Source organism: Populus euphratica, unplaced genomic scaffold (genome assembly GCF_000495115.2).
Source record: "Populus euphratica unplaced genomic scaffold, PopEup_1.0 scaffold50.1, whole genome shotgun sequence".
Classification (NCBI taxonomy): domain Eukaryota; kingdom Viridiplantae; phylum Streptophyta; class Magnoliopsida; order Malpighiales; family Salicaceae; genus Populus; species Populus euphratica.
Genome location: NW_011499870.1, coordinates 1,224,028 through 1,241,057, shown reverse-complemented (window position 1 = coordinate 1,241,057; position 17,030 = coordinate 1,224,028). Strand labels below are relative to the sequence as shown.

General features: G+C 32.6%; 1 protein-coding gene across 4 annotated transcripts; it reads right to left on the bottom strand.

Moving 5' to 3' along the window:
- Positions 1-1,477: 1,477 nt before the first annotated feature.
- LOC105127107 (uncharacterized) lies at positions 1,478-10,523 on the bottom strand. 4 transcript variants are annotated; one of them, XR_842543.1, is made up of 6 exons: positions 10,284-10,523; positions 7,485-10,122; positions 5,358-7,106; positions 3,791-4,046; positions 2,535-3,678; positions 1,478-1,926 (listed from the first exon to the last, which is right to left on the bottom strand). XR_842543.1 is itself a non-coding variant. In XM_011028231.1 (5 exons), the coding sequence occupies exons 2-5, from the start codon at positions 10,059-10,061 to the stop codon at positions 3,080-3,082; spliced, it is 5,181 nt and encodes a 1,726-aa protein (XP_011026533.1). In that variant the 5' UTR covers positions 10,062-10,122; positions 10,284-10,523; the 3' UTR covers positions 2,313-3,079. The 4 variants fall into 4 exon arrangements, 1 of the variants encoding a protein (XP_011026533.1); XR_842544.1 differs by having other exon boundaries at positions 1,478-1,872; XR_842545.1 differs by lacking the exon at positions 1,478-1,926 and having other exon boundaries at positions 2,313-2,776; positions 2,926-3,678.
- Positions 10,524-17,030: the final 6,507 nt, after the last annotated feature.

The following is a 17,030-nucleotide window of genomic DNA, read 5'->3' as shown; positions in this document are numbered from 1 at the left end:
AAATTAAATTGATTAACAGAATTAATTGGTAAAACCAAATCAAAACTCTAGAATATAAAATTTTAATTTAAAAAAATATATAAAATAAATTTATATTGATATATTTATTTAAAATAAAAAATAAATTATAGTTCAAATCCAGATTTACAACCTCTAAACAAGTTCTTGACCCTAGAAAATCCCCTGTTTTTTTATAACTTTGCATACAATAATTTCTTCTAGGGGCTTTTGTTTTAAGGCGTTGTAAAGAGAAATGCTATAAACAACCCAAGTATTCCACCTTAATTAAATTCTCCATGAATACACAAAGTGATTCTATACATAAATAAATGCAACTTATGGGTTTTTTCTTTCTTTCTCTATAGCAATTCATTTAATCTAACATTTTTAGGTTTATAAAAAGTAATTTTTTAGAAATTATTTTCAAAACTTTAATATATTCACTTACTATTAGAAAAGTTGATCAATATAAAAATATTTTTTAATAAAAAGAAACTCGGCTTGATTTTTAAAAGCATTTTTCTAGAGGATGCGAAAAAATAAAAAATATATTGTAATTTTTTTATAATATAAAATTTAATCTTTAATATTTTGATTGCTATATATTTTGTTTCGAGTTTTTTTTTAATTTCATCGTTTAGATTTGATTTGATTTGATTTTTATATTAATTTGATTTTTATCTTTATGATTGTTATTTTTTTCCTATCATTTTCTTAATTGAATTTTTTTTATCTATCAAATTTATTCTTTATTCTTTTGATTGTTATTTATTTTATTTAAAATAATTTATGAAATTATATTATTTTTTTAATTTCATCATTTTTTAATTCTTTTATCTATCAAATTTGTTCTTCATTATTTTAATTATTATTTATTTTATTTGATATAATTTATTAAATTTATTTATTTTCAATTTAATTGTAATTCAACTACACACACAGACACACACACACACACATATATATATATATATATATAAAAAAAACCATAGAAATCTCGACACCCTGTCCTAACCACCGCCTGTGCGACAACCATGCTTCCGAATATTCTAACATCCTTGGTGACACGTTGCTCTTTTATCTTTTTATCCCTTTCCACCACTATTTAGCTATTCAATTCAGTTGCTGTTTTAGATGTTTTAGCTTTTTAGGGTTTTTTTTTTTTTTTTTTGTTAGCACGATCTTGATCTTGCCACAAACATTTTGTCACATGAGGGTGCGTGGCAGCCCTTCGAATCTGATTTTTAAACTAAAATTGGCCGGGTTGGCAAAGATGATGCCGGTTCAACACAAAATATTTGTGATGATTTACAGTGGTATTAATCCTTCAAGTTTGTTTACTGGGTTTCGGGTTTTGTTTGCTTGGTTTCAATGGAAAACTGGCCGAATTCATTGGTTGAAGGCACTACGATTAGATTTGCTAGCCAACCTAAATGCCCCTAATCAGAATAAGGCAAAATGGAAGCATGGAGTTCAGGAATAAAAGCAGGAGAGCAGCCTCAATTGCTGTTCACTGTAAGGGCTAAAATTGAATCAAACAGAGTCAACAACAGAGAGGAGTCAAAATTGATCAAACCAGACATTACCGCATGCAAAAATAGTGCTAACGGATGTTATGGAAGTCAAAGATTTCGAATCAATTACATCCTGATCCTGTAACCATAGAATTGAACGGGTCGCAAAGAACTTCCATGAAACCACCGCTTGGGGGGGGGGTCTTCATATCCATGCATGTTTCGGTTTCAGTTCACCCTAGTAGGCATATGAGGCCCCCTGCCGCAGGGGAGGGTCCTGGCCGGACTCATGCCAACATTACATCGCATTGCAGGCACCCTTCCCCTTTACCACAGAGACAATAACAAAATCTGGAATCTGGATTTGTTGAACTTGAGGATTTAGAATTTGCAACACGGTTCAAATCGTGATCTAAAACAAAAAATGACAATCAAAACATATTGACCTGCCAAGACAGAATTTCAAAAATGTGAAAGCAGCAATAAGTGACCGAGCTGCCAAGCATTATGACCCCAACAGACCACCACATACTCAGACAAACACTCCATATCACCATCAGATGTCAGAAACATGCTACTACAAAGAAACTCACAATCACTACTCCCCCCACAGAACACTCGTGTCCACCACATTATAAAAATCAAAGTGCACTTGAAACGGGTCTGTACATGTTTTAACATTTCAATCACAAATTTGCAACCCCTTTTCTGTAAGCTACATTTTTAGGTCTCTCTGTTAGGTTTTGATTTGGTTTCTTTATATGCCAGGGGTGAAAAGGAAGCATGTGATTAGTGAGAGACCGCAAAGCTGAAGAGCCCATGAACTTCTCCGTGATTAATTATTGCTTAAGATAACTAAATATTAACAAGAATATGAAAAGATAACAGAGAGGCAAAAGCCACAAACTTTGCAACTCTCTGGCATCTAACAAAATATCAACAGAGATATGAAACAAGGATCCAGAAACACATTCTAAACCTCTAACCAGTCTCTATGGAAGATTATAAGAAATTACTTACAGAATTTTTTCCTCTTCTATTTTCATGCATAATGTATTCCGTTGGCACATATCTATCTAGTGAATGCTCCAGTGTTGAATCAGATGGGAACTTGGAAGTCGAATCCCGGGGTGTCATATTATTTCAGCCAACTGCTACTTTGATATTCATGGTTAAGGGAGAAAACAAAAGGGGGGAAAGGAAACAAAGATCTGTACAAAGATCTGCAGCCAAAACTCCACAAACCCCTTCACAAGCAGGATCTGTGCAGGTGAACCAGTTATCAGAACAAAAAAAACGAGTGGGTATAAGACCTGGCAAGTCCTAATCAAAACTGCCAGATGGCAGATTAATGAGGCAGAGGCAAAAAAAATAAAATAATAACCCTTCTCCCTTCTAAATGCCACAGCACCTGTTAGAAACCTGCTGGAAAGGCTAATGACAAAAGGCCACTGCCACGGATGATAGAAACACCAGACTGTTCCAGCAAGAACAATGTAAAGTCTATAACTGGATTCTTTGGATGCAGACATCCAAGCTAAAGGAGCTAGCAAATTCCTATCATCTCATATGTAGTTTTTCTCATTCCACCCATCAACATTTATGTCCTCGGAAGAAGCTTTGATTGCTTCAGCATTCATTAGAGCAACCACAGCCTTGTGAATTGCAAGATCTGCCCTGTAAAGCAATCTCTGTGCCCTATCTCTCTTGAGCTTAGCCACATTAAGTGCATGCTTAGCTGCACCAGAAGCTTCACGCAACCTGAGCTCATCAAGACCTGAATCATTCAACTGTCCACGGCCATGCCTCGCATATCCATCTGTCTGGTGATGTCGCTGGCTAGGCCAGTCAGAAAAACCCACATTCCAATGACGAAATCCATTTCTCTGATCCACCATTCTGTGATTATATGAAGCAGCCATCTGAACATCATAGGGAGACACAAAGGTACCAAGTTTCTTTGACTTGGTCCTGCAAAGTTTCTGGAGATTATTCCTATCATAACCATCACCAGTCAGTGAGACATATCCGCGGCCACGGGCATCTCGTGGTGAAAACACCCTGGGTGATATCTGAGGCAACGGGGAATCATCAAAAGATTCATTGTTATGTACTGAATATATTGTCTTTTCATCCCCAGAAGCGAAGCCATTTATTCTTCTTCCTATGAAAACAAACATAATATGATTAACGTGAAAGTTGAGAAGCATATCAAGGATGGGAAAATGTGGGAAAAGAAAAGCAGGGTCACAATCTCAATGGGTAAAAAACATTACCATAAGGGTGCAAGCCGTCATGATTTCCTGCTAAGCCGTTGCTTTGTCCAGCAACTGAAAATTTTTTATGCGACCTTTGTTTTGATCCCTTGTTAGGCACTTCCAAACCCCTTGGTTTCAAACAGAAAGCATACATGGGTGGCTTGTCAGAAAGTGCAAACTTCTCATGGCTTCCATTAGAGATACCTGTTTGACTTCTTGTCATTGCTTGCTCCCAATCCCTCAATTGCTGCTGATACCTTTCCCAAAGTGGCGGCTGCATATAACCCATAATTTCACATCAAGTTAGACCAAAAACTATGTTAAGAGAAAACAAATCAGCATACAAATGACATATACAGAAACGAAACATATTATAAAGATAAACCAAGTTTGATGAAGTTATATGCTGCCCCAAAAGATTAGAGAACTGCCTGGTCAAATTAAAGCATAATGATAGATCCTTTATTCCATTAATATAGATCTGAATAGTGGTCATGCAACTGACGACAATTGAATAATTCAACAGAAAACTTGTAAAGAGAATAAAATCATACAAAAGCTACATCAGTAAAAACAGTGACATAGTTTCCCTGCACCCTTCCCTTTGGTTCAACAGAAACCACAGCCTACTCATTGATTTTGCAGACCAAATATCCCAACATAAATCTATAGAAACTCTACTCCGTTTAACAAAACTAGAATGTATGTACTCAAATGACTGCAAAACATAGAAGGGATATAAAAGAAATTAATTATATTCACGATGGATAGGGAGTCAAAAGAACATTCATAAACAGTGACAACACCTCCATGTTAATGGTATGGCATCAGCTGGGTGTTTATTTTCCTTTTCTGTTTGGGGGAAGGGGGTTTGCAATTCTGAGAATCAACAGACATCATTATTATGACCATCGCATCCACCATCAAACATTTTTACCAGTTCGATGGCCAGCAACAGGACAAACAGAAAATACATCCTCATATATTCTAGAGGAGAACTTTGCATAGGTTCTTTAACTATGATGCATTGTTTGCACTAATCTTTTCGAAGTATCCTTTTGAGTAAGAAGTCCATGTCTTCTTCATGCCGTGAGACATTGGAGATTGAAATCTAACTGTTCAAAAATAGTTGTGCAATCACTGAAGGATAAAATCATGTCCATTACAATCTCAATTTAAACTTCTTGAAGGACTCCTAAGTGTCACATCTACTACATATACCCCAATTAACCTTGACTTATACTGAGACTTCTTGACTGGGATTATTTAACCAAGAAACTTGTCCATCTATTCCAATGAGTATTAAACCAACCAACTATACCTCCAAAGGCTCCTTTTAGAGCAGAGTTGTCTTGCTTCCTACGTTTTAAAACCTTAAAAGCATGGCTTTTCTTCATGACTCAGTTTATTAAAATATAATCCTTTATTGTTAAAAATCTCAAAATCATAACTATTTCATCAAAAAAAAATATTTCTACCAAGAAAAATGGAAGATCTCAATAACCTTCAGTTGCGCAGGAGACCAAAAATAGCTCAAGCACAATATAATAATAATGTAAAATAAGCAGAAAATATCAGAAGGTACCTGGAGATGACGGATTAAAGGCATTCTCTTCCTCTGCCTCTTATGCTGCCAATATTCATGGATGGTTTTGATGGCTTCAGTGGGCTCAATTCCAGTCATAAACTCAACTATTTCATTGAATGTAAACCGGTCCCGCTGTTGAGAATACGCAGCCTTCTCAAACATGTCCATTGCCTTCTCAAACATTTCTCCTGAAATCTGCCATGAACTGCTATTGACATCTGAAGAACTTTGATTTTTTAGCATCCACTGTTCATCATCACTGTCCATATCATATAGCACCCTTGATGGATCCAAAGCCATCTCAACATCTGATTCAAGCTGCTGAAAGTACTTACTACCCCGAAAAAACGGTACTTCTATTCCATTATCATCATTTTCCTCTATCAGGCGGACCCCAGGAATAGGGATGTTTTTAACTGATGCAGCTCGCATGTTCCGATTGTAGCATTCTTCATGCATCTCTTTAAAAAGAACCCACTGGCTCCTATCAGGAAATTCCAATGTCCATTCTTTTCCTCCTTTCCACATCATGGCATGTGTAAACCGATTTGTTGACCCAGTTTGCAGAAACTGATGTGCCTTGTATGAATACTTTGTAGTTCCAGAAAGCTTAACACCAAGCCTCCACTCATTATGATCAAAAAGCTCTAGTACAACCTGCACCCCACATTCTCTCCATCCTTTGTCACCATTTGTAATCAACACATTTGCATCACAAGACAACAACTCTAAGTTTCTTTCAGAACCCCTGGAAATGTCTGAAGTCCTCTTCTCAGTGGCTGTCCTGATTCGTTTATGTGGAAACCCTTTTTGCTGATATCCTTTATTCCTTGGGCTGTAATCAAAACCTCCAAAAGGCAATGCATAAGAAACCTGTGTCCGTGGCTTCTTAGGTCCATTACCAAAATTGTTTTGGAGAAAGTCAGCCCTTCCTTCAGACCATCCAAAAGATGCAAAACTATTTCTATTTCGATGCCAGGTACTTCGGCGAGCAGTAGGGTTTGGACTTGGAATAACACCACCATTCATATTCCAAGACAAATCAGAAGACTGCTGAACGCCTTGTAATTCCTTATTAACATGCTGGTCAAATTGATTAACTGATGGAATATCAACAGTGATACCATTTGAAAGAGCATGTGAACCAGCACGAGTCTCATCTTTGTTAACTGACAGCATGTCACAGGGTTGTGACTCTGAATGGTTAGATTCCAAATTCTGCAACGGGACAATTGCACCACTTCCTGATTCTCCAAGATCTCTGTAGCTAGCAGAAATTTCAACGTTTACATCACCACCTTGGTTTGATAAGGATTTTTTCCAATCCCCACCACCGCAAATGGAGACATCAACACTTTGTGACTCTGGTTTGGCACAAGACATGCATCCATCATAGTCAGCACCCCTTGTCATAGCCTTGAGATCATTACCAGGTGTGCAAACTAAACATGCTTTGCAACAGTCCTCTATGCTAGTGCAGCTATCAGCCACTAAACCACTGGATTTTTCTGGATGTTCTATTGAATTGTGATCCTCGGTGTTTATATGCATCACACTATGTTCCACAAGCATCTTTAAATGCAAACCAAAAAAATAAGTAGGAGCAGCAGTAAAAGAAAGTGCAAATGCAGGTAAATATCTGTGATTCTTGTCAGACTTAAGAGAAGACTGGCTGCCATTAACACAAGTAGATTCCCTGGTGACTCCCATGAGGCTAATACTCAGCCTAGATCTCCTATGCAGGACCTGGTTAACATTAAATATCACAGTAGTTAATAACAATCATGAAAAAAAATATTGTGTAGCCATTCAGAACTATGGAGCAAAGGGCAGCACAGCTGTCCCAAACTAGGGTAACTATGCTGCAGCTATTGGTTTCATTAGTTCAATAATTGCGATGATGAAAACATGAATAAAGAAATAATGTAACAGAAAACAAATAAAAGCCACACAATGTATGTGTTAAGAAATGAAAACCAGCAGACAGTTATATCGATAAATAGAGAAAGAAAGGAGGGAAGAACATTACGGAAAGGAATTTCTTTTCCAGGGAAGAAACTAGAAGCAAAAATAAAAGCTACAAGCCACCTTCAAAAGCATTTTAACCACATAATGTGAAAATACCTTATTTAAGGTGGCATCACTGCAGGCCAAAGGACTGAAAAGTCGATTCTTTCCGCATTGCAATGCCTTAATGTTATCATAAGTGCATTCAGACAGAGATAGTTGCCTATAAGCCAGGCAATGCCTTTTGAGCTTATGGTCCAAGTACTTCCACTTTGAATTCTCCACTTCAAAGAAGTTGTAGAATGAAAAGGCGAAGTGCTTTCTCAGATCTCGAATGCAAGAGAATCTGTACCTGATTGATGTTATTGGCAACTGGAAGTCAGCAAATTTCCCCTGCTCTCTAGGTTGATGAAATACTGTTAAGACCAGGAATACAAAAGCTACAGCCTGCATCAAGCAACCTTCAAACAAGAGAAACCTCAATCCAACCACATTATCTACAAAAAGCATCTCCAGATGAATTCTTGGCCATGTAGTCATAAGCATACCATACTGAAGCAGTAGCACAGCATGGAACAACCATACATTTTCAGAGCCAAATGAGTAGTAATTCAAGGAAGAAGGCAATTGGAAGCTTAACTTGAACCTCAACCGTCTTGATTCTGTAGCAGAAATATTTAATCTCAACAACCCTGCATTACCAGTTGACCATAAAGGATCAGAAGAATCCAACCTATTCGAATCAAGGTCACAATCCAATCTTCCAAGAGAAGTATAATGCTCTTGCATAGCCCAAAAAGCAACAGTAAGAGGCACAAGAGAACTATCAGTTTCTGGTACACTGGCAGAAACACAAATGCCCTTGGATTCATGACACAACACATTGCTTGTCTTGCGAAACCGCTTCCTGTAATAAACAATAGGGAGCTTGGTATCTTTGGGGGAAACAGGGCTCTCCATCACAGGCAAATCACTCCTTCCATCAGTGGCTACACTGTCTGATGAAGCAGAATTATAAGATAACTTGCATTTATCTCTTTTTAGGGAAGACAGTGGTGTCATAGTAGAAGATAGATAGGATGTTTTCTGTTTCTTCAAGGCATGAAGAGGAGACGATTTGACTCTACGAGTAGATCGAGCCAACCATGAGATGATAGGCTCTGACTCCATATATGCCCCTTCATAGCTATCATCCTCTGTCATCAAGTCCTTCTTTTCTTTTCTGGATGCCAGTTTTTCTTTCCACCCATCAGAGCGCTTGTTGCTTGTTATTGATCTTTTCCTTCGCGTCTTACCTGGAACTTCACTAGGAAGCAGCAAGAGTTTAAATCTTTCATTTTGGAGATCAATCCATTCCTCATCCCGATCATCATATTTTATGTGATGAAGCTTCCTCTCTTTGTCATAGTCACCAACAAGACCATCATACCATCTCTGGTCCAGAGGCCAAAAGACCTTGATTCTCCGGTTCAACACCCAATGAGCATCCCAGTCCCCAGAGAAAACTTCATAATAATGGCGTCGTTTCCTGGTGCTACCCTTCTCTTTGTTTTGTTTCCTGGGTCGCAATACTCTACCATCGGTATCAACAGATGAAGATTCAGATCCAGAGACATAGCTAGACCCATGAGCAACAAATTCTTGGAAATCATTTCTAGATGGCGAGGCTGAGGCTCTGCTGTTTGAAGAAAAGCCCGTGCAGCTTGGATCGAATCGTGATGATAGCATCATTGCTGCATTCTCTTCAAGATTCTCCTCCTCCTCATCATGCAAAACACCACTCATCTTCATAGAAGTATCAACTGTTCGGTCATCCTCCTTGGTTCTTTTCTTATCGGACACCATGTCCTTTTTCCTGCTCCGCTTCCTCAGTGACTTCTTCAAAGACAAATCACCATTGTTATCAACCAAAGGGCCATTATGAGGCCTTTTCGATGATGAATCTCTTTTTGTTGCAACTGAATGGCCCTCAGGCCTGTCGTCCTCCTCCAAATTTCTGCTTGCATTCAGTTCTTCATTTCTATTTTCTTTCAAGTCATCAGAACCTTTCTTCTGTTTAGCCTTCAAAGGTTCAACCTGCTTGCCCTTATCTTCAACAGTTAACTTACTAGCCTGATCGACATCATCCACTTCACCACCAGATATCCCCATTGCTTTCAACTCTCGACCACCATTCTCAACCCATTTGCTCTCATCTTCACCAGTTAGCTTATCAGCCTGATCGACATTGCCTGCTTCCCTGCCAAACCCTCCTGTCAGCTTGGACCCTTCACTACCATTATCCACTTTCCTTCGCCCCACAAAACCCCGTTTCCGCCTAGGGATTTTAACAACCCCACCATCCAGAGGTAAGGAAACACCATTAAATCCATTATTATCAGCCAGTCTCTGAATCAATCCAGACTTCGATTCCTTCAAACCTGAACTCAAACTCCTATTATACACTTCCTTTAAACTCTTACTATAGCTACTGTTAACATTCTTATTCTTAAAACTACTAATAGAAACCTCCTTTCTACTCTTCTTCTTCTCATGTCCCTTCTCATCATCACCTGCACCACCACCCTTCCGCTTCAAATTATTACTATTTTGATCCCCTTTAGGATTTTTAGATTCATAGAGACTTTTATGATCCAAAGATCTCGATTTTTTAGGAATCTCCACTCCATGAGACTTTCCTACTCTATTTTCCATCAATCCAAACACCAAAACCCAAAACCCCTGATTTTCAAATCCCTATCATACATTTTCAGATCTGGAAAAACACCAAAACGACACCAAATCACCAAAATGAAAGCCCCCTAAATTACCAAATTCACAGATTAACCCCCAAATCAAAGCAATCAAGCACTAACCATCACAACCAAACCCTGAATTGACCAAATAACATCAAAAGAGACTAAGAACAAAACTTACCTGGATTGAAATACCGCGAGCATTCGATTTCTCGAGAGAATTATGAAGATCGCGTGCATGAAACATGGACCAGAATGTGAATCTATGGATTGCGACTTAAAACCCCACAACAATTGTTGATTTTAGTAACTAATTTTCCGGTAATTTGAGGAAATGTATTTTTTAACGTGGGAAACGGAAAGGAGCTAGGGTTTCTTTTGGTTTCACGAGAATAAGGGTTTTGATCGAAAATATTAACAAAATAAAATTAAAGTCGTTATAAAAATAAAAATATTTCCGGTGCTTTCGGTTATTCTACGTGGAAAACCATAAACCGTCAGATATTAAACTTATGGTGTGGGTTATTTATCCACCGTCAGATCAATAAATAAAATCAAGAATTTTGGTAGAATGGAGGAATACGATCAAGGTGCATATAAGTTTCGTGACACGTGGAGATGTGGGATTTAAAATTGGTTAGAGAGATGTGTGGTGAGGGAAAATTTCCGTGTTTCGTGAGGGAAAATTAAAGTTATACGACTCGATTTTTGCTAAATTTCCGTGTTTCGTGAGGGAAAATTAAAAGTACTGATTTTCTTTTCTTTTTTGGGTTTGGATAATTGGTCCTGATGATTCAAGAAATATCGAGAATGCCACCGGGCTTTTAATTTCTGAGGCGCCATAAAGGGAAACTGAAGAGCTAACGCGACGGAGAAAATTGGTGGAAATGTACTCGCTCTAATAGAGTGAATCGTGGATATGAGTGAGGAAGTGTCGCTCACGTGACCTTGAAGCGATGGTTGGATAGAGTAGATTGACAATGGTAGAAAGTAGAAACTGGAAGAGACAGCGAAATGCATAGGATTATTAGAATTTAATTTTAGTGTTTTTGAAAGTATTTTTTATTTTAAAATAAATTAAAAAATTTAAAAAATTTATTTTTAATATTAATATATTAAAATAATTTTAAAATAAAATTTTTAATAAATATAAAATCATCTCATTATCAAATAAATTCTTGAAATATTATAGATATAAAACCCAATTTGAAGTAAGCTCGGATTACAAATTATAAAGATTAACATAAGTTAGTTTAATAAAAAAATATTATTTTAAAAAAAATTAAAAAATTATAAATATAATTTTTAATTAAGTTTTACATGATAAATGGGTCAAGTTTCCACCCACTAGGCAGTCTGATAATTAACACAAAGACAAGAAATATTATGCGTCAATGGTATGAAAGTGTTTTAGTGTATCATGATCTTTTAATTGAGAAACACAAAAATATTATTTATATTTAAGAAAATAAATTAAAAATAATATAAATCAATAAGTTTTAACTGAATTATTAATGCTGATTAAATACTTAAATGGAAAGCAATTATTCTCCTAAAAGCAAACGACCATGCATCCCTCAATTTTCATTTTAATTTATGGATTTTATTTTTTTCATCTTAAAAGTTATTTTTTTCTCGTAGAAAACAAATGATTTTTTATTTTTATAAATACATCATATAAATAAATTATGTTTATATCAAATATAAAAGAAACAAATTATGATAATATCTTTGAAATATTATAAAAATACATAAAAAAAACTAGTATTTAAAAATATAAACTAAAAAAATAAAAAAATAAAGATAAAAGGCATTAATTTAAATTTAAATAAAAAAATTAATAAAATGATGAATCGAGAAAAAATTGTTAATGCTACTTGAGAGTTAAAATATAAAGTCAACCTTTCTTCTAAAAACAAAAGTGATATAAGTATGCAAATATTTAACAATGAATTTTTTTATTTATACATTTTTATTTTTTTGTTTTAGAGCTTATTTTTTCTTATCAAGAACGATTGGTTTTTATTTCTATAAATAAATCATGTAAATATAATTTATTTATAAAAAATATAAAAAAAATAAAATTTAAAATATAAATTAGAATAATATCTTTGAAATATTAAAAAAACATATAAAAAATATTATTATTGAAAATAAGTTAACCAAAAAAAAATCAATGAGAGATGGTATTGATTGAAATTTAAATAAAAACTTAACACAAGGTAAAAATAGGGAGGGCGTTGTGTAATTGTTTTTCAAAAAAAAAGGCTAATAAGCCAGCTCCATGTGCATGAATGATCTTGAGAAAAAAACATAGGTCCACGCCTAGGTTTCTTTTCCCATGAGCGAAAGACGAATCTTTCCACTCTTGTATTTTGTTTTTAAAGTGAGTGATAGGTGATCTGTTGTTGTTACTCGATTTTGATTCGATAATTTAAAATATTTTTGAAATAAATAAAAAAATAGAAAAAAAAATCAAAAAATATATTCTCAATATACTTATATCATTTTTAATGTTTTTACCAAAGAATTTAAAATAAAAAATATACTTTCAACACATTCCATTTTTAACGCACATATTAAGTTAACATTAATAATTTAAAAAAAAAATCAAAACACGAAGCAATAAATCAAAAAATAAAAATAAATAAATAAATGTATCTATTACTTTAGTGATATAATAGTAATTGTGAGAGGGAAATGAAATTGAAAACTCTCTCATTAAGCAGTCTAATTTTTAATTATATAGTCCATAATCAATTTTATGAATCCAAGGGTCCACATTTTCTTGCTCCTTCGAGCCAAAAGGACTACACTATAAATTGAATGTGTGTGCTGCGACAAAAAAAGGGGAAAATTTTATACGAGGAGGCCATAAAAAAGAAAAGAACCCCATTTAAGTCTTTGGCATTTTTCAATGCTGATATTGTGATGATAAAAAAATATTTTCATTACTTGATATTTTTTTAATTTTAAAATTAAAAACATTGATGTGTTGTGATCAAGGAAGGGTTTACTTCATCAATACTTTCCATTTCGACCCATTTTAATTGTCGAGAAAGGAGCACAATTTGACACAGCATTGAAATTTCTTTGTCTTTAATAACAATTACCCAAAATCATCATCTTCTAAGTAGTATAATCCAGACGAGAAATGTGAATAATTGCAAGAATTTTCAAGCATCAAGCTTAAAAATTAGCAAGCAAGAGGCAAGTCGAGATTTTAAAAAATAATATCATATTATCATTGGATCATCATGATAATAATAAGGGACTAGACATGAATGTTTTGGAGAAACTGACCTAATCAAGGTGTTGCATTATCAATAATTTTATTATGAAATTTTGTATTTAGATCATATCTCATCTTTTTAGTAAAATATAATTTTTTTACTGTACTAAAATTAGGTGATGTTTATCATTTTATTATTAATTATGATATTTTGATCAATCTCCAATATATGAAATTAAGGCTAATCAATTTTAAAAGATTGAAAGCATTTTATTTATAGAAATGATTTAATATTTGTTAAAATAGCATGACAAGTAATATGGGGTGAGTAAAAAAGTTTTGAGCCCACATACAAAATTAAATCAAATATAATAAAGCTAAGTTTTAAAAATATATATAATGAATTATGGTTCTTTAAAAGTTTAAATTATTTCGCTAGATAAGGTCAAAATTTATTAGTTTTAATTAACCTTATTTAAAATGAGAAATTATTATATTTGTTCATTCCTTTCACAATTTTTAAAATATATATCCCTTGCAATTATAATTTGAACCCAATAAAATCTTTCTTTTTAAAAAATACCATAACTTAGATCATACCCTATATTGGGGACAAGTGAAGATTCTTTAGTTGAAAAGATTAGGACAATGATAGAATCAATGCTAAAAGGAATGTTAAGAATTAAAAACTAATGATTGAAAAGGGGCTAAAAACGAAATAAGCCTTAAACTACTAGGCATCCATGAAACTTTGAGAAAGGCTACAAAAAAGCTAAGAGTATAAATTATCCATACATAAAGACAAATCAAGTTTTGATGATTGATGGAATGACATGAGGAGATTAAATGTAGGAAAATGTTTATCAAATGTAGGAGGGCAAAAATGTAGGAGGGCAAGAGAGATTTCAATTGAAGAAAAACACAATATGTCTATCAAAAGAATAGATGGAGTTGTTTTATGGCCTATGTTTAAAGTATTTATTTTTTATATGAAAATGAAATAAACTGTAAAGGAAAAAAAATAAGAAAATGATGAGTCTAATAATTATCAATGAATCTTGGCCCTTTCTTTGAATTGATATTTGAAATAACAAAAAGATGAATAAAAGTCTTGAGATAAATGTTGAGTAATAAGTTTTAGTATTTTTTTTTAAGTTTGAGATTGATAATAAAATGAATGACATGGTTATATTTTAATGATTGATAATAGTGAAAATTCTTGAACCATTGATTGAATGAGGTGAAACTTCTTGCTAAAAAGAGTGGCATGGTTATATGTTAATGTTTAATAATTATTTGATTTTTTTAATATAATTTAATTATTTCATATTGAGTTGATTAAAGATTGGATTTGATGATTTGTTTTGGTTGGCTTAATACAACATTCTCATGATGTCAAAAATAAGTTTTGATGTTGAGTTGATACTTTATTTGAAAAAATAAAATTTAACTATATTGATGCAAACCAACTGAAATATTAGGAACCAAATTTGAAACTATTAAACCTATTTTTTCAATGTGCATTAACCAAGTTTTTTATTATTATAATCCCTAAAGTTCTTGGTTTGTTTGTTCCTTTTCTTGAGGTTTTTTATGTTTTGGTTCAAAACTTTGTTTTTTTGTTTTTTATGTTTCAACCATTCACTTCGATAAAGAATAGAAAGGTCATCGAAAACTAGGAGATAAGATAAGAAATGAGTTGGTTGCCCACGATCCAACTACCAAAAAAATATTCTTGATGTTGATGAGTTTTATTTAGAAAAAAACAATTTTATTATAGTGTTTTTAACCCTTTATTTTAAGAAAAAAAAAATAGATTGGGGCTCTAGTTTTTTTAATAGAGTTTGTTTTTAATTATGAAGGTTGATTTGAGATAACGAGTTTATTAAAGTCTTTAAGATTTTCTTTAGGTGTTTTTTAAAGAGAAAAGAGTTGAAAAATAGACTTTTTTTTGTTAAATTAGTTAGAATTGACTTTCTGTCAACCTAAGATGGTCAGTCATCGTATTAGAAAATTCCATATATCAAAAAATAATTATAAGAAAATCCTCTAGTGGTGTGATACTTTTATACATTTTTTTAACATGCTCACGTTAAAATTATCATAATGCTATTTTTTTATATATGAAAAAAAGAACTCATTATGATGGGCTTTATAAAAAGAGCCCTTATAGTATTCTATAAAAATTTATATAGTCTTTGCTTGTTTTTGTTATCAGGCAATTAAATAAAAAATAATTTTTAAAAAATAAAATTATTAAATTAGATTAAGTCCATGACCCAGGGCTAAGATTTGATGATTGTTGGTCTAAATCAATTTAATATGTCAATGCTTTAATATTTATAAAAAAGAGTTTTTGTAGTCTAAACAAGTTTTTTAATGGCTTCCGTATTGCTTTTTAACATTTGTTTTTTAATTTTACCATTCATCAACTTAATTTTGTTTTTAGTTTTTTTTTAAATTATCCTTTAATATTAAATTGTTTTAGAAATTGTACTTTATTTTTTTTATCTTGTTAAGTTATTTATTAGTGTCATATCATAGAGTTAGTTTTTTTTTTTTCCATTTTAATTTTCAATATTAGATCTATTAGAAATAAGGTTTTTCTATTACTTTCTATAAAATTATTATGATTTCATGACTCACGTTGCAGGTTTAATATGATAACCCGAGTTAACTGAGGTTTTATTCAATATTAGGTTTATTAGAAATTAAATTTTATAATATTTTTTTTATAAGTTTATCTCGATGTCATAACCTAGATAATGAGTTTGGTAGGTTACCTCAAGTTGACTCTCTTTATTTTTTGGTCATTTTTTAATTGAATATTTCTTTAATTGGGCTTTATAATTTTTCTACTATTTTTTATGGGGTTACCCCGATCTCATGATCTCAGTCATGAATTTGATTAGTAAACCTGAGTTAACTTGATTCATTTTTAGGTTTTTTTAAAGTGATTTTTTTAATTTTTTTCAGTTTTACTCTCAAACAACCCCGTCTTTTTTTAATTATTTTTTTCAATTTCATCATTTAATATTAGATTATTTAGAAATTAAGCTTCTTAACTTTTTCAATTTGTTTTCTATAAAGTTATCTCAACATCTTGGATTTTTTTTTTTAATTTTAACCTTTAATATTGAATATGTTAGAAATGGAGCTTTGTAGTTTTTTATTTACTTTTTATGATGTCGTCCTAGTATTAAGACCTAAGTCATGAATTTACCAGGTTAGGCTAAATTAACTTGAGTTCTTTTTTTTTTAATTTCATCATTCTACATGGAATTATTGGAAACTAAGCTTTATATTTTTTTTATTTGCTTTCCATATGATTATCTCAAATTTATAACTCGTTTTATTGATTTGAAAGGTTAATTCAGGTAGTTTTTTTATTCTTTTTTTAATTTAATATTTTATTTTAAATATCATTTTTTAACACTATATTGATTATGAATTAACCTTCGTAGTTTATTTTGATTTTTTTATATATAGAGTTATCACAATCTTATAACCATAGTTAAAGATTTGAGAGGTTAACCCTAGTTAATTTAATATATTATTTTTTTAATATTTGAAAACAAGTGTTATCCAATAAATCACCGTATCAATATTTAAAAAAAATATTATCCAATATGTATCATAGTTTGAGTTCATGGCTTTTTTTTATTATTAAAACATATTAACAATGCTTTGATTTTT